The sequence below is a fragment of the Truncatella angustata genome (assembly GCF_020726525.1).
Source record: "Truncatella angustata strain MPI-SDFR-AT-0073 chromosome Unknown BKA67scaffold_4, whole genome shotgun sequence".
Lineage (NCBI taxonomy): Eukaryota > Fungi > Ascomycota > Sordariomycetes > Amphisphaeriales > Sporocadaceae > Truncatella > Truncatella angustata.
Window position 1 is genome coordinate 864,657 of NW_025763384.1, and position 25,504 is coordinate 890,160.

The 25,504-nt window shown below is 48.5% G+C and overlaps 8 protein-coding genes across 8 annotated transcripts; 4 read left to right on the top strand and 4 right to left on the bottom strand.

Moving 5' to 3' along the window:
- The first annotated feature begins 1,166 nt into the window (after window positions 1–1,166).
- Window positions 1,167–3,779, top strand: BKA67DRAFT_563747 (catalase). Its single transcript, XM_046102681.1, has 3 exons — window positions 1,167–1,828; window positions 1,895–2,026; window positions 2,078–3,779. The coding sequence occupies exons 1-3, from the start codon at window positions 1,325–1,327 to the stop codon at window positions 3,665–3,667; spliced, it is 2,226 nt and encodes a 741-aa protein (XP_045958229.1). The 5' UTR covers window positions 1,167–1,324; the 3' UTR covers window positions 3,668–3,779.
- Window positions 3,780–5,167: 1,388 nt separating this feature from the next.
- Window positions 5,168–6,713, top strand: BKA67DRAFT_592309 (uncharacterized protein; the record flags this gene model as incomplete). The annotated part of the gene is made up of 6 exons (XM_046104826.1): window positions 5,168–5,332; window positions 5,381–5,551; window positions 5,602–5,686; window positions 5,743–6,344; window positions 6,398–6,482; window positions 6,544–6,713. The coding sequence occupies 6 exons, from the start codon at window positions 5,168–5,170 to the stop codon at window positions 6,711–6,713; spliced, it is 1,278 nt and encodes a 425-aa protein (XP_045958230.1).
- A 1,719-nt stretch (window positions 6,714–8,432) lies between these two features.
- BKA67DRAFT_535308 (uncharacterized protein) lies at window positions 8,433–9,845 on the top strand (the record flags this gene model as incomplete). Its single annotated transcript, XM_046099997.1, has 1 exon — window positions 8,433–9,845. One exon carries the CDS (start codon window positions 8,433–8,435, stop codon window positions 9,843–9,845), a length of 1,413 nt encoding a protein of 470 aa, XP_045958231.1.
- Window positions 9,846–10,008: 163 nt separating this feature from the next.
- Window positions 10,009–10,887, bottom strand: BKA67DRAFT_658301 (uncharacterized protein; the record flags this gene model as incomplete). The annotated part of the gene is made up of 2 exons (XM_046107259.1): window positions 10,009–10,655; window positions 10,725–10,887. The coding sequence occupies 2 exons, from the start codon at window positions 10,885–10,887 to the stop codon at window positions 10,009–10,011; spliced, it is 810 nt and encodes a 269-aa protein (XP_045958232.1).
- An 830-nt stretch (window positions 10,888–11,717) lies between these two features.
- On the top strand, window positions 11,718–12,499 carry BKA67DRAFT_691063 (uncharacterized protein). Its single transcript, XM_046109161.1, has 4 exons — window positions 11,718–11,922; window positions 11,980–12,181; window positions 12,234–12,281; window positions 12,335–12,499. Exons 1-4 carry the CDS (start codon window positions 11,864–11,866, stop codon window positions 12,386–12,388), a joined length of 363 nt encoding a protein of 120 aa, XP_045958233.1. The 5' UTR covers window positions 11,718–11,863; the 3' UTR covers window positions 12,389–12,499.
- A 2,251-nt stretch (window positions 12,500–14,750) lies between these two features.
- BKA67DRAFT_535311 (uncharacterized protein) lies at window positions 14,751–15,683 on the bottom strand (the record flags this gene model as incomplete). The annotated part of the gene is made up of 1 exon (XM_046099998.1): window positions 14,751–15,683. One exon carries the CDS (start codon window positions 15,681–15,683, stop codon window positions 14,751–14,753), a length of 933 nt encoding a protein of 310 aa, XP_045958234.1.
- Window positions 15,684–17,058: 1,375 nt separating this feature from the next.
- BKA67DRAFT_658304 (putative Exo-beta-1,3-glucanae) lies at window positions 17,059–19,582 on the bottom strand (the record flags this gene model as incomplete). The annotated part of the gene is made up of 2 exons (XM_046107260.1): window positions 17,059–17,281; window positions 17,337–19,582. 2 exons carry the CDS (start codon window positions 19,580–19,582, stop codon window positions 17,059–17,061), a joined length of 2,469 nt encoding a protein of 822 aa, XP_045958235.1.
- Window positions 19,583–23,440: 3,858 nt separating this feature from the next.
- BKA67DRAFT_592312 (aminotransferase class-III-domain-containing protein) lies at window positions 23,441–24,844 on the bottom strand (the record flags this gene model as incomplete). Its single annotated transcript, XM_046104827.1, has 1 exon — window positions 23,441–24,844. The coding sequence occupies one exon, from the start codon at window positions 24,842–24,844 to the stop codon at window positions 23,441–23,443; it is 1,404 nt and encodes a 467-aa protein (XP_045958236.1).
- Between the last annotated feature and the right edge of the window lie 660 nt (window positions 24,845–25,504).

Sequence of the window (25,504 nt, forward strand, 5' to 3'; positions counted from 1 at the left end):
CAACAGTGCATTACTTGAGTTGGAAGCACAACAAGGCATCTGCTTAAAAGTTTTCGGTTTGCTGTATTATTGTGTCATCGTGTGGAAAAAGAAGAGTGCCCAGAGTTGGGATGAGTACATTCTTCCTCCCCGCTTCGACCTTACCATAGTAGGATGCAAGTCTGGAGACATTTATGATGGACCCATTAAATGTCCCACCGATATGACCGTATCGGACTGTATGCTCCGGCAGATCCTAGTAACTGTATTAATCAAGTCGAAGGAACTATTGGCATGGTTAGCCGAGACATATTCTTTTTCGGAATTTGTGGGGGCTTTTGTTCACTGCTGTTGAGAGTCAACTATTCTCAGCGGAGAAATGCCAGCTTGAAATCCGGGGTAGCCAATTAAGGCGTAACGAGAATCAATGTCTCCAATGATTGATTCCACATGCAACTCAAAATAAGGATCGAATCCGGCGTCCACTCCCCAAATATTACAATATTACATAGAATATGCGTCACCGGGTGATCGAGATTGGGGTTGTTTTCAAGCGCATTCCCCCACTAATCCGTACATCCTAGCTTTCTAGGTACACACATACAACGCAATGGAAAGCCGTTTCTGCATGTGTCGAGCTGCCGAGCTAGCACAAGTGGGAAAGCTGCACCTATCAGTTTATCAAACCTCCTTCTTCTGATTGGCAATGTTTCGGTACATGAACCTAATACCCAGTCCCCGCCGCTTGCGCCAGTACAGTTTGAGACATGCCAAGAATGCATAGGTAATTGCGGCTCTAACTAATCTGCGTTCTAGCTACAGTACAGAAGCCAGCTACAGTAGCTACCAGGGGTAATGGAGGTCTATAGTGGGGCAAATATATGGCCCTGGCCCTATGTGAATTCGCAACATGATCAGAAATGTACGCATCATCATAGCCCTGAATCCTAGCATAATCACGAAAAAAAATAAAGAAGAATTGGAAGGTTCAGCCTATGAGCACTTGCTTGATCCACAAGCTGGTGTTCGAAAAACCAGGTTGCAGGGATTAAGACATGCCTCAATCCATTGTCCTGCGGGGCCCAGCAGCTGCAGCTATTCTGATGCTATTCTGACATCATGAGTACGCGCGCACTGCGTTCAGTTTAGCCTCCAATTACACATGTCGCAGCAGTGATAGGTTAACAAGCTCGTCTCTCAATGTTAGTTCTTAAAGGGAGCATGCTTCTCAACCGCTAAATGCCTTGTCCAGTTGTGTCTCTTGACTTCACCAACTACCTCTGCCTTAACCTTCTTGTGAAGCAACAAAGAGTTCAGGACCAGTAAAGTCCATACGAACCTCACGATGGCTTCGAATCTCGTTTCGAGCACAGTCAAGAAAGTGGAGGAGTCCGTCGCTGGTGAACGGACTGCCAAGTCCACTCAGCTCCAGCAGGACACTGTTGAGCACACCAAGGACACTCGCATCACTACAGATTACGGTGTCAAGCAGGGCAACACCGACGACTGGTTGAAGGCTTCCAATGGGGAGACCAGCGGCCCATCGCTGCTCGAGGACAATCATGCCAGAGAAAAGATTCACCGATTCGACCACGAGCGCATTCCCGAACGTGTTGTTCACGCCCGAGGCACTGCCGCGTTCGGTACCTTCCGCTTAAAGGAGAGTGCAGAGGATGTCACTCTGGCACCCGTTCTCAACGACACATCGCGCGAGACACCTGTATTTGTCCGATTCTCCACAGTCCAAGGCAGCCGTGGTAGCGCTGATACTGTTCGTGATGTTCGCGGGTTTGCAGTCAAGTTCTACACTCAGGAGGGCAACTGGGATATTGTTGGAAACAACATTCCAGTAAGTATGAAATCGCTCATGGCGCACCCAATACGCGTACTCGTACAGCTTACTAACAACTATCAGGTTTTCTTTATCCAAGATGCTATAAAGTTCCCTGACTTTGTTCATGCAGTCAAGCCTGAGCCCCACAACGAGGTGCCTCAAGCTCAGTCAGCGCATAACAACTTCTGGGATTTCGTCAACCTTCACACCGAGGTATGCTAAAAATGTGATCTTTCTTCGTTGAACTCGTGCTAAGTTATCTAGGCTACTCATATGTTTATGTGGGCCATGTCTGATCGTGCCATTCCTCGTTCATACCGTATGATGCAAGGATTTGGTGTAAACACTTTTATACTGATCAACAAGAATGGCGAGCGTCATTTCTGCAAGTTTGTCTGGACTCCTCATCTCGGAGTTCATTCTTTTGTGTGGGATGAGGCTCTCAAGCTGGCTGGCCAGGACCCCGACTTCCACCGAAAGGATCTTGGAGAGGCCATAGACAGTGGCGCCTACCCCAAGTGGGACTTTGGTATTCAAGTTATTCCCGAGTCCAAGGAACACGACTTTGACTTCGATATTCTTGATGCTACCAAGGTTTGGCCTGAAGATCAGATTCCCGTTCGCTATATTGGTGAACTCGAGCTTAATCGAAATGTCGATGAATATTTCACTCAGACTGAGCAGGTTGCTTTCTGTACAGCACACATGATCCCTGGTATTGCCCACTCGGACGATCCCTTGTTGCAGGGTCGCAGCTTCAGTTACTTCGACACACAACTTTCTCGTCTTGGTATCAACTGGCAAGAGCTGCCTATCAACCGCCCTGTATGTCCTTACATGAACTTCAACCGTGATGGACAAGGTAGACACCGCATCACCAAGGGGACGGTTAACTACTGGCCCAACCGCTTCGGAGTGAACCCTCCTGCCAAGCCGGAGGAGGGGGCGTATCCTGAATATCCCGAGAAGGTTGTTGGAATCAAGCAGCGAACCCAGGGCAAGAAGTTCAGGGAGCATTTCAACCAAGCGCAGCTGTTCCTGAACAGTTTGTCGGCCCCCGAGAGAAGCCATCTGATTGACGCATTTGCCTTCGAGTTGGACCACTGCGACGATCCAATTGTGTACGAGCGCATGTCTACTCGCTTGGCGGATATTGATCTGGATCTCGCTCAACAGGTCGCTGAAATGGTGGGCGGTCCTATTCCCGAAAAGGCGTCAAGACCCAACCATGGCAACAGGGCTCCCAAGCTCAGCCAGACTGAGTTCCCCCCCAAGGTGCCCACTATTGCCAGCCGAAGAGTAGCAATCCTCATCGCGGACGGCTACGATTCTATTGCCTACAACGGAGTCAAGGCTGCCTTGCTTGCATCCAGTGCTGTGCCATGGACGATTGGACCCCGAAGAGCTGAGATCTTCCCGGCTGGTGCTGAGAAGAAGAAGGGCAACGGTGTATTTGCTGACCATCACTTCGAAGGCCAGCGTTCAACTATGTTTGATGCAATTTTCGTTCCGGGCGGTGCTGAGTCGATCAAGACTTTGTCGAAGAGCGGCCGTACGTTACACTGGCTGCGCGAGGCTTTTGGTCACTTGAAGGCGATTGGTGGAACTGGTGAGGCGGTCGAGCTTTTCAAGCTTGCTTTCGGTCTCCCGGAGATCACAGTGTCCCAGACTGAAGAGGCTATCGAATCATATGGTGTTGTTACTATCAGCAAAGTCTCGTCGGACCACTTCACAGAGAAGGTCACTATTGCTAAGGAGGGAACTAAGTTCTTGGAGAAGTTCTGGTTCCAAATTGCAAGCCACAAAAACTTCGATCGTGAGACAGCTGGTCTGAACTCGCAGATTGCATACTAAGCACATTATTGGCGTGGCGAGCTTCCTCGAAGGTTGTTGCTATGTAACGAAAATTATGTTCTCTATTCTGTTATGATACCACGAAATTCAATTGAAATATAATGATCTGTAATTACCGGACCACCAGAAATGACTCTTGATTCCAAAATGCAGCTGTCAGCCACGACCCATGTCTGTTGGATATTGTTACATCGTAAAATCGAAGTTCGATTGGTATGCATGAAAAAGAAAATTGAAACCCCCCCCCCCCCCCCCCCCCCCCCCCCCCCGCAAGAAGTCATGTCACTTAGCAAACACCCGAGAGCATTTGTCAACATGTCAGTCATGCTGTACAAGGGCCACACACGGCACGGCGATGGTAATACTGTGGAGGCTGTCTTAATTGGAAAGCACAACGTGGCCAATTACCAATGCGAGTGAAGTACCAATAGAGACCGTATATTCTACAATTGGTCCTGCTGGCCGGCATAGCCATCTAGGTCACTAAGAAAAGAGTAGAAATTTGTGAGGGGAAAAGAGCCGCCCACCCCTAACCTAAAAAATAAAAAATAAAAAGGGGGTAAAATACGTGAGAGTATACCCCGTAGTTGAGTTTCAACACCGAAGTTCTAAAGAATAATTGTTAAGACCTAGAACCCCAGCTCTGGATCAAGATATTTCAGAAATTACACCTTCAGTCAGCTGGAGGTTTAAGCAGATGCTTGCAGATACAGCGCGGCCATGATGGTGTTCTTCGAGGCCATGCGACAGACACCACAATCAACAGTGCTTTTACAGACATGTGATGGCATGCATTCCGCACTTCTGTAACCTCTTGTATCGAATCAATTTGACAAATCATATTTTAAGCTTGATTTCGAGCCAGAGCTCTCGCAGCGCCAAAGGATTGGCCTTTCTCACCTGTCAATTGCCTGCCCCACAATCAGTCGCATCAGGGCAAATGCAACCCCAAATTCTTGTGCAAATCCTCCCTCGCGCGACACGTTCTGTTTCATCGTCCCGAGTGACTGGTCTGATCTTTGGCCAGCGCCAGGGATTCAACTCGCAATGACCATAGGGCACAGTCAGTTGTTCAAATAAGCTTAAAGCCAAAAAAATAAATCGAAACAAATGACCCCAGGGAGATGCTCTACTACTATGCGCAGCAGGGGTGAAACCTCACTGGAAACATTTTATTTCATCAAGGTGCGCCTCCTGGATCCTATGCTTCAGCCTCATACTTGAATAAGCGCTCGCAGGATGCACCAGAGTTAAGTGTGCCTCCTTTCTTAGACGAGTATATTATCCCCATTCACCACTCCTTATATTCGTGATGCGTTTGCCTGAGATCTCGAAAGTTGGGCTTGTGGTGTTTGTCTTCGATTCAATTTCATTAGCTGCAGTGCAGACTTCGTTTCTTCCAAGTACGCTCTTTTTTAAGAAAAGCCCGGATTCAGGGTTCATCAAATAATCACTGGTCACATGTGTCTCTAGTCTCAGCTTAAATTTACCTTTGTAGCCATGCACTCAACCACTCCAGCCGTATTTGCGACGTTTGTGGCTTTGTCAGTGGCCAGTCCAATTCTAAGTGAGAGGGCTGTCACCCAACTTGACCAAGCTGCGTTTGAAGAGGCACAGGAACGCGACAACGCGGCAACCAGGGCTTTTTCCAACACTCAAATCAAAGTGAGTTTCTCATGTTGTTTTGGATGGAGATAGCTAACTTGGGTAAAGACATCTGATGGGAGATGCCTATTTGTAGATGAGCTTTCAGGAGACTTCCGTGCAAACTTGACGCCTATCCAGGTCGCGGGCTGTGGAACGACTGACGGCCAGGGATGGGACGTCCTGACTAGCGGGAAGCACAACAATGTAGCAGGCTCGATGTTGGTCGTCAACACTCTGGTACGTAGCTTGACTCTACAATCTGATGTCCCATGCTGATAACAGTCAAGACTCAAGCATGCTTCAACTTTGATCCACGACGAGCCGCTGGAAATCAGGTTCTCCTGTTCTCTTGCGGAGGACGAGCTGACGGTGGTGAGTAATTAAGATCCGTATCAGTCAAGAAGCACTTGGACTGAATGCTATCTTAGGTGGCGAAGTAACCGACTCGCAACTGTTCACTTTCAACGGAGGCTCCGGGCCCCTGTCGTTTTCTCCTAAGAACCAAGCCGATTTATGTTTCACCGTGAAGGGTGACCTGCTTGATACTTCTACTTGTACCGACGGTGACACAACTCAAACCTTCACATTCGGCGATGATTCGTTACCAAGCACCGGAGGCGCAGCACCAACAACTGCGACTGCGACCAGAAGCGCTACCATATCCGTTACACAGACGACAGGCATCACCTCGGCAACTGTGTCTCCATCTGTGACTAGCGTCGCGGACGGTGCAATCGCCAATCCTACCGATGCCGTTCCTGTGTCCCGGGCTGGTGGTACATTGGTGCCATCTGCAGTCGCCGAGTCCCATCAGCGAGACGACGCGGCTACCAGAGCCTTCACATCGGTGTCCATTCGGGCACCGAATGGACAATGTTTGTTCGTTGATCCCACTGGAGGGGACTTTAGAGAGAATTTAATACCGGTTTCCCTGGTCGACTGTGCTGGGACGCCCAATGAAAAGTTTGATATCATTACTGCCGGCAAACACAACAACATTCAAAATACTGCTTTGGTAGTCAGCAGCTTGGTACGTCATTATGCTTTCAAGCTCAACGCGCCCACTTCTAATTCCAGCTGTAGACAAATGGCTGCATCAGCCATGACGGACGGCGTGGAGATGGAGACACTGTAACGATCTTTTCGTGTGGTGGTCGTGCCGCTGGAGGTAGGTTTTCATGTCGATGTTCCAATCAGCAATCGAAAGTCGCTAATTACTATTTGAACAGAGGGAGAAACGAATACCGGGCAAGTGTTTCCCTACACTGGCGGCAGTAGCTTGGTTCTCGCACCATTGGACGCGGCAAATGCCACGTGTCTTGAGCCTGGAAATGGTCGCTTCCTGGACTCAGGTTCGTGTACGAACGATGGAACTCAAACGTTCGTCATCCAGGAATAATGCTGGTCCATGTCCAGCTCAACGTTGTTGGTATCATTAGTAACACCCGCTATTTCGACATCGATTCCATGTCTCGTGGAGATTGAGCATTGCATACAGTGTACTAGACTACATAATAAATGGGCATCCATCCTCAAAATCTTGTACGTGGATCCATGCAGGCTACGCATTTCAGACCACTTGCTAGCCAACATGAAGTCAAGACAAAAGCTAGTTAGGATATATTTAACGTCAGTGACCTGTACAGCTTTACAGCTCATAGGTTGAGACAACGTGTCACGTAGGCTTGCATGCTTCTTTCTGATCATTTTATTGATAACCATTTTCTGCATGGCCACCTGGAGCCTGCTTGAAAGCCGAACCCGTTTAAAACCAATCAAGAGACGAGGAAGTGGGAAGCGGCCGCATTCTACCCTTGAATATGTTTATACCGGGCTCCTGGTTCAATGGCCCCTGCATGTATTGCAGCCTTGTGAACGGTTTGCAGAAAGTCTCGCGCATGCCACTGGAACAGAATACGAAAAGCCGCTCACCGAATGTGAAGGGGCTCTATATCGATGTGTAACCGAGTGAAGAAACAGAAAGGCTGTCAGCTTTCCGGGTTGATCCTACGGTTATAGCTTAGCCCGTGCAGCTGCAGGATCAGCATACCGGACGTGTACATAACTAACCTAGTAGGAGGCTGGGAGGGTGATCGAGTTGTAGCAGGGCTGACAATCATTGCTGGTCGATGAGAACTCTAATCTATTTTAGGCTAGCGTTCTTTATCTACACACTATGTAAGGCTATCATCATAGCTAAGTCACCGTGATTATTATCCTGGCTATCGTCGTAACTACCTTCTCTTCAAAGTCCTTTCTTTTTATATATTGTGTCGCCCTTATAAGGCGTACATGGTACACTAAGCTACGATTTGTGTTTCACTTATTCTGAGCAAAATGGCGCAGTGAACTGGCGAGGGGCTGCGACGCGAGGAGAATGCAGGCTCCCTACTCGGAGGACTAGAGGTGGGGAGCACCCTCCCATCGCAACAGGCCAAGATAGCATTGGGGGGACGAACTAGTTGAGGCAACAGCTAAGTAATATGTAGTGCTAGAGCCGCAGCTTTGGGGGCCAAGCTTTAGTACTAGGTTAGGTTACATATATGTATGCACGTTTCCGGCGTGTCCACCATCCACAAACGTCTTTCTAAAAAAACTACACGACTACTGGTGCTCGATAGGACGTTTGGCGCTGAGCGATGATGCATTGCTTAGCTTATGCAGACCCTTCCATAACACACCATCTCATGATGCAGTGCGCCCACAAAACAAAACGGCTTCGGCTTCTTGCTTCTACCTGTGGGCTGTCAGTGTGGATGCACAACGTCCGGTCTGTGTCCAACAGAGACTTTGCGAATATGGGTATTGACACCCACGGCGGCCAAAATGCTAAACCTAGTCTAGTCCCAGCTGCTAGCCGTAGGATTTTTTATAGCACCTACTGTGGATGATTCTAGCGGCCGCTAACCCGCCGGCCGAGTTCCTGTGCAGCTGGACAGGCTCTATAAATATAGCTTTGAAACTAACAAGGGCCTGCTCGAAAAAGAAAGTATATAAAGTAGGATCACTCCAGTGGTCTCAAAAGGCTGTCATCAAACATCACGATTGCTATATCCATCACAGTTGCAGCTATATAAATCACCGTTGCTATATACAGCAACAAATCATACGATCCAACATGACGATCAACCACAGCGGTCAAGTCAACGGGCTACCCAACATGACGAAAGACACAAGGAAGCCGCTGCTGGTTATGTCTGCAGGACCCATCATGGGCCACTCAGCGCCGATGTTCCATATTGCTCGGGAGATGATCAAACGCGGGTTTGAGGTCATATTCATGACGGCGCCAGACCAGAAGGAAAACGCGGAGAAGGTGGGCGCCGAATACTATGAGACATCATCTTTCTTCCCACCGGGTACCATTGAAAGCAGAGACGCTGTCCCAGTCGGAATTGAAAGACTCATCTACGATATGGAGAGTATTTTTCTACCTAACCTGGCTCCGCGGGCAGCCAACTTCCGTTCACTATTGGAGATGGTCCGCGAGCGAGATGCAGATCGCGACGTCGTCATTGTCGCGGAAACAGTGTCATTTGCGGCGATCAGCTTTATGTATGGTGCACCGTTGCCCAAGGGTTACGATACGTTTCCAAAGGTCATCAACATCAATGTCGTCCCTCTCCTATCGTCCAGTGATGACATTGCACCATTCGGGCCTGGTCTTCCTCCGGACTCGACTGAGTCTGGCCGGGCCAGGAACAGGCTACTGAACCAGCTGATGTACTACCAAGGGCCGTTTGCATCTATCAACGAACATTTCCACCAAATTCTCAAGGATGTTGGCTGCACAAGTGTACCCAAACAGTTCATGTTCGATGCCTGGGCCGAGTCGTATGACACGTGTTTCCAGATGTGCAGCCCAAGTCTTGAATATCCTCGGTCAGACCTCCATCCGTCGGTTCGTTATGCTGGTGCATTACCTAAGAGAGGCATTGCTCCCAACTACAAATACCCATCGTGGTGGTCCGAAATCACCGAGAATGCCGCGCTCCCTATAGACTCCCCACACAGGAAGAAGGTTATCCCGGTGGCCCAGGGTACCGCCTCTATCGATTACACTGATCTGATTATTCCCGCCATCAAGGCGCTCGGTCAAAAATCGAACGTTATCGTTATAGCCATCTTAGGTGTCAAGGACGCAACCCTGCCTGCCGACCTGGAGATTTCTCCCAACGTCCGCGTGGTCGATTTCCTTCCTTATGACGCTGCCCTCGAGTACGCGGATGTCTTCGTCAGCAATGGCGGTTACGGTGGGATGACCCATAGTGTCATCAATGGCGTGCCTATGGTTGTAGCTGGCATCTCAGAGGACAAAGTAGAGGTGACAGCAAGAGCAGAGTACGCCGGTTTTGCCATTAACCTCAAAACTCAAACCCCAACAGCTGAGCAGATCGCTGGTGCTGTTGATAAGATTTTTGGAGAGCCCAAGTACAAGCGTAAAGCTCTGAGGCTAAAGCAAGAGAACGAGGACCTGGACAGCCTGTCAATCATTGAGAGGGAAATAATCAAGTATTCGAGAAAGGGCTGATCGGGAGTTCTTAAAGTTTCTATATTTCATCGGTTCGAGCGATAATAGTCGAAAATAATCAGAAAGCCGGAACACTTTCCTATCAATAAGAAACAATCATCTCCGCGAGGACAATTAGAAAATGAATCCCCACTTGAACACGAAGTCAAGGCACCACCACCAATTATTTGAATACTCCCCCGCCATGGCAACGGGTAAGTTGACCACTTGTGGGGGCGGGTTTAATACAAGCAGTGATAAACCCCGACACCCACTTTGCATTATCATAGCTTCCATCCTCATGCGAATCTGCTATCCACGTTCCGGTCTGTGTCAAAGAACCGGGGCACCCCCGAAAAGTTCGACCATATCTGCGATTAGTCCAGGGCCGAGTGATCCATGTCCCAGCATCGCCATCCTTGATGGTGGTCTTGTACTGCAGAGATGTTGTAGAAGTCCAGGTACGGGAGAAGTCCACCCCAAAGGTGCCGCCCAATCTGTCCTTGACGACCTTGATGTCGAGACCAGCAGATACGCTGACTGAGTTGGCGATGCTCCAGCCAGAAGAAACGGAGACATCGACACCGCTTCCGGCTCCGAGCACGACAGGTGACATCTGGACGTCCCAATCAACAAATCTATCTGTCTTGTCGGTGACATAAGATGTAGTGCCGGAACAGGAGGCCTGACGAGCTGAGATCTCAGACGATCTCGAATTAATGTCATCGACATAGGTAAAATTGAGCCAGGATTCGTCCCAAGCTGGAGGTTCAGCAAGAATACCTTCGATCTTCAAGAACTCTTGAAGTCGGCTCTCATCGACAACCTCGACTTTAGGCGATGCAGTTAGCGCAAATGTCTTTCAAATCGATCATGGCTATGAAGGATGATGTGACGTACGATGTTCTCCATTCGCTAGGATAAATTCTCCCGGTAGGAGTGCTGTGTTGAGACCATGGTCAACCAGGTCGGTTCTACCAATCGACAATGCACCAGCAAAGGCGTTTGTCAGAAAAAGAGGAATCAAGGTAGACGTTTTCATCTTGGACGAATGGTGAAACATAGTCTGGAAGCGGATGCGAGGCGTGTCGAGTTTGCCTGATGTTTTGGAGACTACTCAAGATTATATACTCAGCGCCCAAGGCCCTTTCGTCGGTTTCAGCCCAGAGTAATTGCATCGCGATTCCACATCAAGAACTTCTTTCCAAAAATATGACGAGACTCGTATCATGTACGGATCTCGAGGATATCTGGCAATGTGGGGAATGCGTCGTTCTTCTTACCGTACCACTAAATGAGGTATTATCAACCTCACTATATAGGTGGAGCCCTGCGGCCTATTGTGATGTTCTTGATAATCTACCAGAATAGGACTTGGTTTATGCATATCTGCCGTCTTCAGTGAAATAAGCTTATGCCGTCCCGTACGACTAAGCAGGATTAGGTTACCGACGATGATTATGCTTTGTTCACGAGTCAGGGGAACAGTCCATTACATGGGGTGACCTGCACTGCCACTGCTCATTATCAAGCGAGTCCCGGGCGCTAAGCCCTGCCGTCACGGCTATCGATTGTGCGACTCATGTATAGCATCAGACTGCCAAGGACTAAGCCCCGTAATGAGGCTCTCGACAGTACAGCTCTATAGAATAGATCGTCGCGAGTGCAGCTTCGGATTTCGTATTGAGAGTCCTGTAGGAGCCAAATTAGGCGAATTGATGCGAGATGAGCGGAAAAGTGTTCTTGGCTCCCTTTTGGGTGAGTCCAATGTAAAGTAGCAATGCTTGCAATTATTACGGGATCGCCAGATTGGTGTAGTGTAGTAGCAGTCGCATGAGAAATATAAACCCATCTCTTTATCCAAATGTCCCAACTTCTTGATGCAAGTAGCCACTAGAAACACTGCATTTCCTGCCATTTACTCATCTCACCCTCGAATAAGAGTGCAGCCTGCCATACATCCTCTTTACCTTATTCATCTATATACTCAACGACCACCGATTGGGATAGCGGCAACTTCTCTTGCAAGTCCATACAAAATGCGCGCCCAGAGAAGCCTGATCCAGAACCTGGCCATGGTGGTATTAGCGATTCCATGGTAAATTGTTCCTAACTCTACATGATTCGCTCACTCCAGTTGCTGATATCTACCAAGTGCTCTTGCAGATCTCCATAACGTAGCAGTTTGCGTGACAAACAGAGTCGAAGCGCCAGTCGGTGGAACTGGATGGAGTGTTAGCTATAACTGGGCCAAGAACTACGAAATCCTCCCAGATGCGACCAAGTGCGCCTGTGATTACTACCGGAACCGCGACACTGGCAATAATCAGTGGGATATCTGCCCTGACTGCACTTTTGTATGTTGGATGACACTAAATACTTCTTCTGGCAATTCTAATCTTAGCATAGGACGGCATTGGCTGTAACTCGGCTGGTTGGCACATCGGTGGCGACGAGGTAAACTACATACCGGATATTTATGCTGCACGTACTAATCATTTTGGCACCAGATGAATTACTACTGCTCAAAAAAATGTGGTGCTCAGGGCTCTGAAGCAAACTAATCTTAAGTCGTTATCCTACCATACAGTTGTTTGGCCAAATAAAGTTCTAGCACCGGCCATAGAAGTGTGTTTCGCGCAAAGGCATGAGGACTATATAAGATAATAAGAGATAAATGTTACAAAAATGCCGTCCTGATTTTTTCTGCGGCTTTCTCAATCTTCGAATCCACACCAGTTGTCCATACTGCGTCCATTCCTTAGCCGCTGCAGTATGTAGTGTAAATCTGACGCTAGTTAGTCTCATCCCGTATTTTCAGGGAGCCAGGTGGTAGTTGAGTAAATGCAAATATATTAATCTCGTCGATTCCCGTTGCAATATAGTGGACCAGGCTATTGAGTTTCAACGAGATCCGGATAGGCATGAGTCAGAAGGTCCTCTCTCCCCCCTCCCCCCCCCTTTTTTTTCTTTTGCCCTTTCAACTTCAGCGGCCAGTTACCCTAGTGCGGTATTTCTAATTATTAAGCCTTCTAATCGTGAGGTAACTGGTACCCGAAATTGCTATGAGGAAAGTGGCATCTTGGACTGATCATTTCTGCTGTACTGTGGTACTTTACACTAGATGATGATACTTGATCATATTTGATAGCATAATCTCGATGCTCAAGTTTTATTGCGCTTGCAGAAACCTTCGAATCCAAATGAATGCTTCTCGATAAGTCTCCGCATCTATTTCTTCGCCCTAACGATGATGATGAGAATACAAACAATCCATGTGCGCCTGTGAATTAATACCGTGGATTTCGTATGAATTAATTATAAAGTTAACTTATTGCAACTAATTCAAGATTTAGTCACTTATGTTCATTATAGCCATAGCAGCAGCAGCAGCAAGAGTCGAACAAGATGACTCTTTAGTTCTCCTAATCGACCTGCACGTTGCCGAGATAAAGGTCGCCGTAGCACAGAACAAGTTTGATGCTCGTGCCAACTGTTTAAAATAGTTGCAGGAGCCTATAAATTACTTAGCCAAAGAAATTCTCAGGGATGTAGTCGAGGTTTGGATCATGGCCTCGAATGCTGTGCATCTCTTCAATATCAGATCGAAGTTGACAAATACTCCTCCCAAGTATCGTACCAATCGTTCACCAAAGACACTATGCTGTTGAACCTGGTGACGTGAAATCTGAATTTGCCTGCTCATGATACAGATGTTGCGTGTAGCTTTGCCAGAACATAGACCAACTGCTCAGGCTCAGGAGGCTTGTCGCTGAGGTCACGAAAGGTGGCCAAGAAGAACGAGGAAGTTGAATCGTGATGGTTGCCTGGGGCCACCAGTTAGGTAGATGCCTGAGGTGCACAGTCCACCCTTGATAGATAGCCTTCAGGAATCCCTCAGAATAGCTGAGGAACTTCACAACTGAGCAACACTCTACTGAGGATCAATACACACACTTGATCGGTATCATGACCCTACAAAGTAGTGACGCCCATCAAATCGTCCTCAAGTATACCGTGAGCCAGCCGGATCCAAAAATTGTCTGACAGCCAAGGCTGGATCTTCTTGTGACTTCCAAACTCTTCTATAGCTTTCAGCATGGCGGCGGTTAATGTGTTATCTGCTGACACTTTTACTTAGCTTCCATAACATATCGTTAGAACTAGATGGTCCATAGCCATCAAGAAGTATTCAGGCTTTTTGTAGGTTGCTTCAATGTCTGTTTTGTACCCCTTTGACCAACTGTCTTTGCTGTGGCGCTTGACACTGACCACTTCGCACCCGGCTGCCATTGCTGTGTTGCGGGGTCAATCGTTGAGCGCTTTTAGAAAAGTTGCGGGCTTACCAGCTATTATGGCAGGATCCAGAAGCTCTCCCACTATAGAGGTTGGCTTTGACATCAAATGAACGGAACAATCTAGAGTCAGGAGTGTCCGGAGACGGATCGCACATGATACTTACACAATCATGAGTAGACCGTTGACGGTGCCGCTTTCCTGCACGCTCCGGAATGCAGTGATATTAACCCATCATTAGAGATATGACATCATAAATGGGCCAGAAACTTTCACTTGTCGCTTATTCAAAGAATTGTATCATTTTTCACATGAAGCCCCAAGAGAAGGTAAAGTTCAAAGAACGTACTGAAAGCTCCCATTATTTGCTCCAAGCTACCTAGTGAACCTGATTAGCTACTTATACAACTGGAAGGCTTCCATTGTGCGTATACATATATGATCATCAAGCAATCCAATATCTAATAACCTATAATTCTTCTGATCACCGGAATCCTGTCCAGTTCTCTAAATATACCATTCCCAGCCGGGCCCACCCATGTTAACCTATTCCCTATACCCTGACCTGTTCCTTGAAGTGCACCATTTGTGGCTTGCCTTCCCCATCATTATCGAGCTAGAGAAAATCGCTTAGTGAGCAGCGGCAGCAGCCTCCTCAGCACGCTTCTTGAGGCGGTAGGCGATGGCGCGCTTGCGGGCAGCAGTGGTCTGAGTGAAAGCGGCGGAGCCACCGAAGGGACCCGCGGGGGTGCTGTTGCGGACACGGACAACGCAGACGTTCTGAGCATCACCGACAGTGGCGTCGCAGGTCATGCCTTGGGGCATAGCAACCTTGACAGCGAAATCGGTGTTGGTAGCGGTCGAGATGCCAGCGACTAAGCCGGGAACATTTTGCATGACGTCGGCCTCCTTGAAGGCTGCCATATCGGTACCACCCGAGGTACCATCGACCATGGCCTCAAGAGGACCAGCTCCATCCTGGTTGATCTGGCGGAACTGAAGCTCAACCATACCGTCATCGGAGGCAGTGGGTAGACCCATGGTTGCACCCATACCAGCAGTAGCTTTGACCATGGTCTCCTGGGGAGTGGTAGACTTAACACCCTTGGCGTTGCTACCACCACCACCGCCGCCGAGAAGACCACCAAGGAGCTGTCGGCTGCGGAACTTAGCACTGCGTACCTTGTTGGCCTTGGTGGCTTTGGTGGCTTTTCCACCGACGTTAGCAGGAATGTCATCCTCGACACCAGTACCAGTGCCGTTGTTGGTAGGAGCAGATCCAGCTCCCATGAAGCTGTTGATCATGGTAGCAGCGTCAACGGGACCATTACCCTGGGTCTTGCCCAAAGGACCAGTCTTGCCACTACTGATATCGCTGTCACGAATGATGGAAGTGTCCGCCTGAGACCCACAGCCGTTGCTGGAGCAGTCACGAGGAGTGCCGTCAGCGACCGACAGACCGGGCATCTCAACGCCGTTGGCACCGACAACCTTGGTAACAACACCGTGAGCGGAGACAGAGGCGACAAGGCCGGTAGCAGCGAGGATCAAAGAGTACTTCATTTTGATGGTATTGAGAGGGGTGAATTAAAAAATAGAGATAGTAATCTTGAGAGTAAAGAGAGTAGAGTTATAAAGGCCACCGGGGCTGATATTGAGAATTAGGAGATGAAGTAAAGCTGAGAGTCGAAAGACTGTTGAGACGATGAAGCTGATGATGAGAAGAAGAAAAAATCCCGTTTAGAGTTGACGAAAACCTATCCTTATATGCATCTTCGTCTGCAGTGAAATTGGACGACTTCTTGATTCCATCGTCTGAACATGACTTCGTGATGAAGCCTTAGCCACTGATGTTTCCAGAAGGAATACTCAAGCTAGCCCAAGCCAATTGCTTTTGTGTCGTTTGGTGCCGTTTGGGCGAGTTCGAGACGACTTGCAAAACAGCCAAGAGAGTTGCGCACAACGAATCGCAACAAAGTATTAGTGCTACAGCCACACAAAAACCGCGAGCTTACCTTGCTGGAGATCAACTTAGTTGATCTTGGCGATGAGCTTGGCGATATGCTGAGATCCGTTTCAGAAACTACTCTGTGCGACCATTCACTATTGAGGCTCTGTCCGCAATGTAATGAGAACACTGAAACGAGAACCAGCACTACGACCTTAGGTAATGCTTAGTGCTGTGTTACTGGTGGGCCTCACGCCAGACCGTTCCACTTGCCACTATAACATATGAGATTTAGTGGAGCTAGTTCCCGCAGCCACCTGAAAGTCAGCGGAATTCCAGTAAAAGTTCAATCGAGTCTAGGTTAGATGCATTTTCTCATCCAGACTCAAGATGCAAGGACACATTGAGACGTTGCCTGGTCATGATTGAGCGCACTACCCACTACCCACTCCAGCTTCCCTCCGCTTATCGAGAGGTGCCGGAGAATGCATGGGCCGATCACTAAACGCCCGGAAAATCACCTCTTGGAACGTCTTGGCCGCTTGGCCGGACGGGAGTGAGCTTGGCGGGGTGATCTAAGCATCTCTTTGCCGATCATTAATGCGACACCGGTTTGTGCCCAAAACTCATGCGCTACACTGCCTCAACTTGGCTTTTTTGTCGGTTTTGAACAACAGCACCCTTGAGTGTCGTCGAGAAAGAAGCCTCATGACATTATTGGCGAGTCTTGGAAACGCAGGACCAGTCCTTCCGATTATTCCAGAATTCTAGTCATGTGAATTTGGCTTTCTTGGCTCACTCAATATGGCAAACCCGACGAGATCAGAAACCGGAAGCTTGTATTGGGTGGTCAAGCCTCTTAGGAGTTCAAATCCTGATCTGCGAAACATGTTTGGACTAAGACGCGAACACGATCGTGACTACACAAGATACGTACATGTTCACCTGTCAATGTTGAACTCCGAAATTTCCATCAGCCCTCTAACATGACTAGGTTGCCAACCAAGCAATCGTCGAGACAAAATTGTTCTTGTTGTCAGCCCAGTTCGCGAGGTCCCTGCCATTTACGGTGGCCATGGATGTCGCTCCAACGGTGTTTAGGTTGTATACAGACACATGGCTGTTCTCAATACTCGCAATGCGCGACTGACACTTATCCTCAACATCTTGTTGTGCGCATGATACGTTGTAGTTGGCAAAGAAAGAATAAAGGCTAGGAATTAAGGTTAGTTCATATCCCGAATTTCGCAAGGCAATGCGCAACTTACCCAGCTCCGTAAACGAAGACATCGCTGCTGCTGACGATGCGAAGACCCCATCCATTTTGACCTTTGGAAAGAATAGGATCATTGAGGGCTGCGACCGTTGGGAAGGGAATAGTAGCATCAGGGTTGGGTTGGTAGTAGGCTGTCTCCGTCTGAATTTGGCCCATGACGATATTCTTTGTTTGGGAAAGCTGATATTCGTATAGGACGTGATGTTCAACACTTGTTCCAACCAACCAGATGTTTCCATTTATGCTTTCAACAAGTAGACCGCGCCCAGCATAAACAGTTATCTGAGACAGCAAGGGATTATCGACATCGTGATCAGCAACCCAGAACCAACAGTTTTCCATATAAAGACTGACTGCGGATTTTGTCACATGGACGCTTTGGAACGCGCCGATGCAATCCTTATCCAGGTTGGCTTGAGTCACTGTTGTAGTGGGGGTCTTGGGACATTGAGCAGCTTGTAGTTTGGAACCAGCGAACCCTCCAATCCGGGTGTGGACATCCCACATACCCGATGGGAATTTCTGATTAGAGGCAAGATTCCACTCAATCAGAATAGCACCAGCTTGTGCGCCTTGAGTGCTGACTATCGCATCAGACCACTCAACAGTGCCATTGTCACCCGACTTGCCGACTTGAACCACTGGTTTGGGGTTGTTGATATCGGCAAAAAAACTGCCACTGGACAAAATCACTGGGTAAGCCTCTCCTGTAATCTTGGACCCAGCTGGGACGAACACTGTCCTGGTGACCTTGTAGTATCCTGCATCAAAGAAAACGACTTTGCCAGACTTGGCTGCATACTGCAAAGCTCCGTTGATGGCGTTGGTATCATCCGTTTTTCCGTCTCCTGTGGCTCCAGCAGCGCGAATGCTAATGATCCGTGACATTGGGAGGTGTTCGTACTGAGGCTTCGAGCGAGTATAATATCGCGTCCCAGTCGTCAAGTTCGACGGTCTCCGATTCGCATTGATCGCAGTTTGGAATGCCAATGGTCCTTTTGTGGCAGTGTACGCGTGTCCTTGACCCCAAGCAGCGATCTTGCTTGATCTGGTCGATCCAGCGAGGATCACCTCTTTGTTGATTCCTTGAATCGCAACGTTGACGTTATCCAAAGCAACGTTCTCGAGTATGAGGCTGCCTCCAGATGCAGGTGTGGAGCCAGCATTACGAGCTGTCCAAATACCGATAGGGGTGTTGATTATCTCACTGTCATAAAGAACAACAGAGCCAACGTCCTGAGACTTATCGACTCGAAGAGAAGTTAAGTTCAATCCGATCTGACAGTTGTTGATGCTGAGACCGGAGTATGTCCAACCCCAGTCCCAGATCTGTCTGATCGCAGTAACTGCGTTGTAAAAAGTTAAGTTCCGCATGGTGTACTGCTGGTTTCCCACGTACAAGCCGTACAAGCCGCCATGAAAAACAAGGTCAGTGACAAATCCCCCGGAGCCTTCCTCAATAAAGAGGCCAACATGTTGTGTACCAGGAGCGCTTGACATCTGAAAGACAATATTTTGAAGTGAACAGGCCTGGGACACCGCCCAGTGAATGCCATATACGGATTTTGTGGCTGGTATATCAGTCATATCAATGACGAAGTTCCGGATCTGGCGCCAAAAAACGTTTGTAGCACCCCAACCGAGGCCGTTTGCTCCATACTGGTTGCCATCAATAACCCAAGCGTCATCGAAATCCGATGAAGCCTTGATTACGGGCAAGCAGTTGGGGTTGCCGATAATTTGAGTATAATAGTAGCCGACGATGGCGCCGGAGACAATATAAGTACCAGGAGGAAAGTAAACCAGGGCCGGCGTGGTTGTTGAGGAAGCGCAAGTGCCTGGTGCGCATCTGTTGCCATCGCTGATGGCTAGGTTTATTGCTTTCGTGTCGTCTGTCACACCATCTCCTCGAGCGCCGTAGTCTTTCACGTTACGAAAGACTGTGTAATTTCCGGCATCCTCGTTGAATGAGGCAATGCCTCGGTGCTTTACATTCTCTAACCAATAAGCACAAGCCGACGCCAGAGGTGCAGCCAGGCTTGTCGGTCTGGATGAATAAACCGTGGTGCGCACTGTTGCCGTGGTGGTCGAGGTCGAGGTTGTCGTCAATCCTGTTGTGCACTGTGACAACTGGACTGTTACAGTATATGTTGGTCGCTCTTCGAGTCCTCTAGGAACATCATGAGCAACGATCGCCCAAGCGAAGCAAGATATAGAAATGAACGACTGAATATGCATTTTGATAATGAACGGCAAGGGACACGGTCCCTTTGGTAGGCGGAAGTGAAAAGCTAGAGAGACAGAAAGATCGCTACCTTTCAGAGAACACCCACATGTGGGTGTGAGGGATACGGCATCATCTTATCAACTTGCAAACCAGCCTACAATCACGGGAAGTACGGGAAGCGCGAGCGAAACCTTGTGTCTTGGGTGGCAGATTACCAATGATGCCATGTCCACGATAGTCGATCCGCTTCCTCTGAAACCTGTTGGAAAAACATAGCATTTGATCTCAACAATAGAGACTGCACAAGGTTGGAGCCATCACAATGGGAAATTGGTGGCGCTTGACAGCTACTCTAACAAGTCCCGAAAGATGCACGCTGTCAGGGGTTGCATGCAGGAACAAGCCCGACTATATTTTAGCGGCTACTCTATTTTCAAAGCCAAGAAACCGAACGACAGGATGCATCTTCCTCTCCCCGTGATGTCCGATCATTGTGCACTCAATTAGTCTTCGAAGTGTAAATCGACCGTTGGCGTAGAGGATTTTGTTTTGTGCAGCCGGTCTTATGAACACAAACTTTGTGTCTTTGGCTGAGTCGCCCTTTTCCAGCTTCGATTGAAGACAAAACATACGATGGCGGCATACCGTGAATGCTAAAGTTATGATCAACTAGGCGGAGCAACTAGAACATAGCGCACCATTGCGATCGCCCAGTTAGACTGTTTAGCAACGGGACACTTTCTGCGTATGTCACGAGGAACATCGCAATCTATATCCTATGAGCCCGGCCTCAATTAGCATCTTGCATTCATCAGTAGCTTGGAGCGCAGTACTGCATAGCGCTATTATACAGAGTTCAATGCACATGCAACTCCACTGTCCTGCAAGGCCCGTTCGATAATCTCAAAGTAAGCATCACCCTTTCTCCGGATACCGTTCATCTGCCAGGCGGGTTGTGCGAACCTAGATTGCTGAGACGCATCTTGGAAAGCAACAACTGCATAAACCCACGCGTCAAGCGTTGCTCTCCAGCCCCTGATTAATCAGATCTGACAAGTACGAGCGCGACGCATGTGCGAAGCGCCATAATTCCGCTCATCTTCAAATATGTCTCTTAATCGCGTAGTTCCGACCTCCTTAAGATATCCCTTACATACCAAATACACTAGCACTCTTCACGAACAGCTACATCCGTGACAAGGTTGGTATAATTGTTAGATTTAGTAGATACAACTGACTTTCCAACTCAGCAGGAACTTCTGTGCGGCAAGAGTTGCAAATTGACACAAAGAACTAGTCTAACTGGCTTCCAAAGGGGATACTACAATCGCAGTTGTTCCTCATATATCCTATCCTATATTGACACGTCAACGCTCAAGTGTATTCGCCAGGTGTTTTCTTCAATTTCCGGCTTACTCTGTGGAATCCCGACTGCTCTGTTCAAAGCCAAACTCCTAGTCTTCTGCCTCACAAACCAAGTCTGCGTTCTTCGATCATAAGAGTTGTACAGCATGCCACACTTTAAGTTTCATGGCAAATGTGTTGTAATCAATTCCTATTCAATCATTAAACAGCCATCATCCCTCACAGCTAAGGTTAGTTCATTTGTGGTCGAACTCATGCTCAGAGTCGCTCAACAGAAACCTTTCGACTATAATGAGTGACGCCGCAGTTAAACTACAATCGCAACAATGCAGTTCATATCATTGCACCATTATAAGCATTTTGATATATTTACAGCCCAAATAGTGCAGATTGAAAGAGAGCTAGACAGATATTCGAAAGACCTCTCTTTATTCAAACGAGCAAACTACAGTGTACACCAGCTCCGTGTCATACTATGCCAGCTTCAATCGTTTTATTGTTGTATTACTTGTCCCACGGAAGGCAACAACAAGAAATCAGTATCTAATATGCCTTGATTGTCAATCCAGAGACACCTTGAATCGTGACAAAGGCTCTAAGGCATGATATAGTGCCGAGTGTTATCTTCTCAAAAGAATCAATACACCTCGCTCTCCAGTCCATCTCTGTTTAGTCTGAAACTTTCTACCATCGCTAATCTCTACATAATTTCGCCCTTGTAATTTCACGATGAATCAGAAAATGAACAGTGGCCCTCAACGTCGGAACGGCCTTGCGCCTTCCACAGTCCAGCTATAATCAACACAACATCATAGTTCGATGCTCACCAACATCTTTCGCGAAAGTTTTGTTACACAGTTGTATTTTCAGGAGCATTATGTCAATGGCACTAGTCAGACAGACTTCTCATTTACCTATGGGCATAGCAATCTTGATAAATCGACAGTACCAGATTAGAGAACAACATTAGAGCTACGGATGCTACAGAAGGAACATGCATGGCTAAGAGGTACTCCGAGATTATTGGAGCCTGCGATCACTTCCTGGGAGGTCCATGCGACTGCATCAACGGCATGAAACGCGATGCTCCAAACTGGGCGACACCCCCAAGCTTGGGGAGACAGAGCAGCCCCCGTCCGAGAAGGAAACTATCTCGCCAGAGCTGGGTCATGTAGTCCCAGGCTATTCGGAAAGACAATTACCAGAGATGCGAGTCACGATCTGGAAGGCCATCGGGGGGAAAAAAAATTCATGACTTTCGACCGCCACCAGAGCTTGTCAGGCGTCCGTGGGACTACAATGGGATCCCCAACCCTGGCAGGCAACACAATGAATGTCTTGTGGTGCCGCATCTCACATATGATGGGGTATCGAAACTGTACACGAGAGAAACTGTCGACACACCAGGAACTATTGATGACTGTTCGCGCAGGTATTTCGCAATAGCGCGGGATAGCGTTACCGTGAGGGCTTTGGAACACATGCGCACGGTTAAGAGGGAGTGGTATGTGCTGGAGAAGATGTGATTCACCCGGAAAACACCTGGATTACCGGGAGCAAGACCCCAAATATGAGTCGCTGGCGCTCACCGGAGTAAATCAGAGCAGTCTGAGGTGGAGATGGACCGAGACGCTCCAGAGCGTTGCCAACGCCATGATGTTGTTTTGATTTGCTGCCGGAGGTTGTGAGGGCTAGGAGAAACGCAGCACTACAATTACAAATTGAACTCCGAGCACGACGGTATAAACGACCAAGAACCGATGGTCTCCAATATCCAGTCAGTCAGAACGATGATGACATGGATAGCAAGCATGGCCAAGAAAGCGGCTGCGAAACAGTTGTATAGGAAGACTGGGTTTGGTGAGATTGGGCTTGGGTATAAGCAATGATTATATGGTAAGCTCAAAAGCGAGACGAGTCTGCCTTGTAATTCTTTGAAAGATTGAAATACTGGTGGACAGTGGCCATGATCAAGGGTTGCTACGCCACTCAGCTCACAGTCAATCGGCCACCCATTATCATACTACAGAACAAAAGCAACAAGCTGCTAGAATCTAGCAAGCACTACCAGATAGATGACAGAAATATTGCGAATAATAAATGATTCTTTTTTTTTTACTTTTTGATACAGGGTAACGTAGATGGACGCCGCTAATAGTACGTAGGACTCATTCGATCCCGTCCACTTTCTTGTCCACTGCCTTACAACGAGACTAGCTTGGTTGCGCAGTCTGGCCATTTATCGTTGAGTCGAGCCAGAATACATAACGACAAAGAATGGCTCAGGGACAGCTAACATGTGAAGTTCCAAAATTCGTTCGAGGATACATTATTGATTTCAATAAGAGATAATTGTGTAAACTGATCAAATGCTAATTCTCATCTGCGATATCATAATCATTCACTGTCGTGAGTACTTCCATGCATTTTAAATATGCAAGAGAGAAAAAAATTCATTGCAGCCGCATAAACGCCGTGCCCTCGTCATTATTTCTTCCAACATATTACCAGCTAGTGACAATCTTCTCCATAGCCTCAACCAAGATATCAGCATGCTGCTTCTCGAAGATCAGCATGGGTCGAAGACGGACCGCAGTAGCACCGCTACCACCAATGTTTACACCAAACTTCTTGGCCTTGGCAAGGAACTGGTCACGCTTGGGGCTGTCAAAAGCGATGAAAGTACCCTGACCTTTGCCACGGAGGTTCTGGAAGTCATTGGGGTATTTCTTCGCCAGGGCCTCGATCTTGCCATATAGGTAGTCACCAACCTTGGCGGTATTCTCAACAAGGTTCAGGCGCTCGACCTCATCGATGATGGCACGGAAGAGCAGGGCACGGGCTGGGTCACCCATCCAGGTGTTGAATTGGCGGTAGGGCTTGTTTGGGCGGAGCTCAGGATTGCCAAAGTAGTAACCAGCGGTCTGGGCTTTCTTGGAAAAGGTGACCATATCGGGAGGCGTGGGGAGGTCCCAGTGGTCATGAGCCCAGAACTTGCCAGTTGCACCTACACCAGTCTGGACCTCATCAACAATCAGGAGAACATCGTACTTCTTGGTAAGCTCGCGCAGACCACGGAAGAAAGCTGGGGAGGCGTGGTTGTCACCACCCTCGGACTGGATGGGCTCAACAATGACAGCAGCCGGAGGAAGGTGCCAGTTTTTGATGAGGTGTTCCACCTCAGCAAGTGAGTCGGCCTCAGCCTTGGCGTTCTCCTCAACATGCTCCTCTAAGGGGTACTTGAGTTGAGGAAAAGTGGCCTGGGGCCAGTCAAAGGCAGGAATATCAAGCTTGTGGATAGGCTTGGAACGTGTGGTCGAGAGGGAGCCGAACAAACGACCGTGGAAACCAGTCTTAAAAGACAGAATGGAGAGCTCAGAAGCACCGGGCGCCTGGTTGTTCATGGATGACTCCAACTCCTCCTTGGTGAACTCAACAGCAGGGCCACCTCGCTCCTTCTGTCGCCTCCACATAAATGCTGCCTTGTATGCTGTCTCGTTCGCATCGGATCCGGCCATAGCAGTGAAGACTTGGTTCAGACCCTTGGGGGCAACCTTAAGGACACCGGTCTCGAGGACTTGGTCCCAGTCGTGGGATGGGAAGTTGCCCAATGCCGGTCTGTTGATAATGGCATTGACCATGTCGGGGCTCTGCGCAGCCTTTACGAGGGCCGGGTTGTTGTAACCAATTGGGATGGACGCGATCTGGGCGTACACATCGAGGAGAGCATTTCCGTCAGGGTCCACGATGTAGTTACCAAAGCTCTTGGTGTAGTCAGCGAGCATGTTCAAGCTGCGAGTGTCGAACACCGTGTCGAGCTTGGTTATGTGCTCCTGGGCCTTGGGCCCGGGAATATCTGTCTTGACAATAGGGCTTTCCGGCTCACCACTGTAGAAAGTGGAAGCCATTCGGCTGGTTGCTACCGCAACCTGTCGTGGGAGAGTCTGTCGGATAGCTGGGGAAGGGGAGATGCGTTTGGATGCAGTGAAGAGTGGCCGTAAGCCACCAGCACGGAGAGATGCCATCTTGTGTGAGTTGACGCTCTTGTTGGCGAAGACACAAAGTACCAAGCTGATCTTCACTGGTTCCCACTGTAAGTGATTCTTCACAAGGAATGTAGGGGAAACAATGCTACAGACTACAATTGGTCAGGTAGAAATTGGTGTATATACTTCGAAAGGATGTATAGAGGGGTATGGGAGGGTAGGTTAGAAATGGGAACTACAGAATACCAAGCAGGAGGATACAAGCGGGTTATCACGACTTTAAGGACTTGGACGTTTGGGGGAAAGCAAACGGCGACTTGCAGCTCTCAAGCTTTTGCGGGGGCTCGTAATGACGTCTAATTGGCTTGCGTCAGCGATCCTCGGGGTAGTGACTCGCCACAGGGGTACAGTGACGAAGGTTGGGGGATACAGTTACTGCACAACAATAGTCAGGAAACCGATATGGTGAACAGCCATAACTCACCAGTCAATTGGCCGCATACGCTTTCCTAATCCAAGCAATTGCCATTGGACCTGTTCAATCCTGTCAGCTTTCTTCTTGGCCTTGGCTAGCCGGCCTGT

Bases quoted from the DNA above. Each gene is read 5' to 3' on its own strand.
- BKA67DRAFT_691063 (XM_046109161.1), top strand. From the start codon at position 11,864: ATGCGCGCCCAGAGAAGCCTGATCCAGAACCTGGCCATGGTGGTATTA. The intron at 11,923-11,979 runs GTAAATTGTTCC...ATATCTACCAAG, and splicing joins GTGGTATTAGCGATTCCATG to TGCTCTTGCAGATCTCCATA. The intron at 12,282-12,334 runs GTAAACTACATA...TTTTGGCACCAG, and splicing joins GGCACATCGGTGGCGACGAG to ATGAATTACTACTGCTCAAA.
- BKA67DRAFT_563747 (XM_046102681.1), top strand. From the start codon at position 1,325: ATGGCTTCGAATCTCGTTTCGAGCACAGTCAAGAAAGTGGAGGAGTCC. The intron at 1,829-1,894 runs GTAAGTATGAAA...AACAACTATCAG, and splicing joins TTGTTGGAAACAACATTCCA to GTTTTCTTTATCCAAGATGC. The intron at 2,027-2,077 runs GTATGCTAAAAA...TAAGTTATCTAG, and splicing joins TCGTCAACCTTCACACCGAG to GCTACTCATATGTTTATGTG.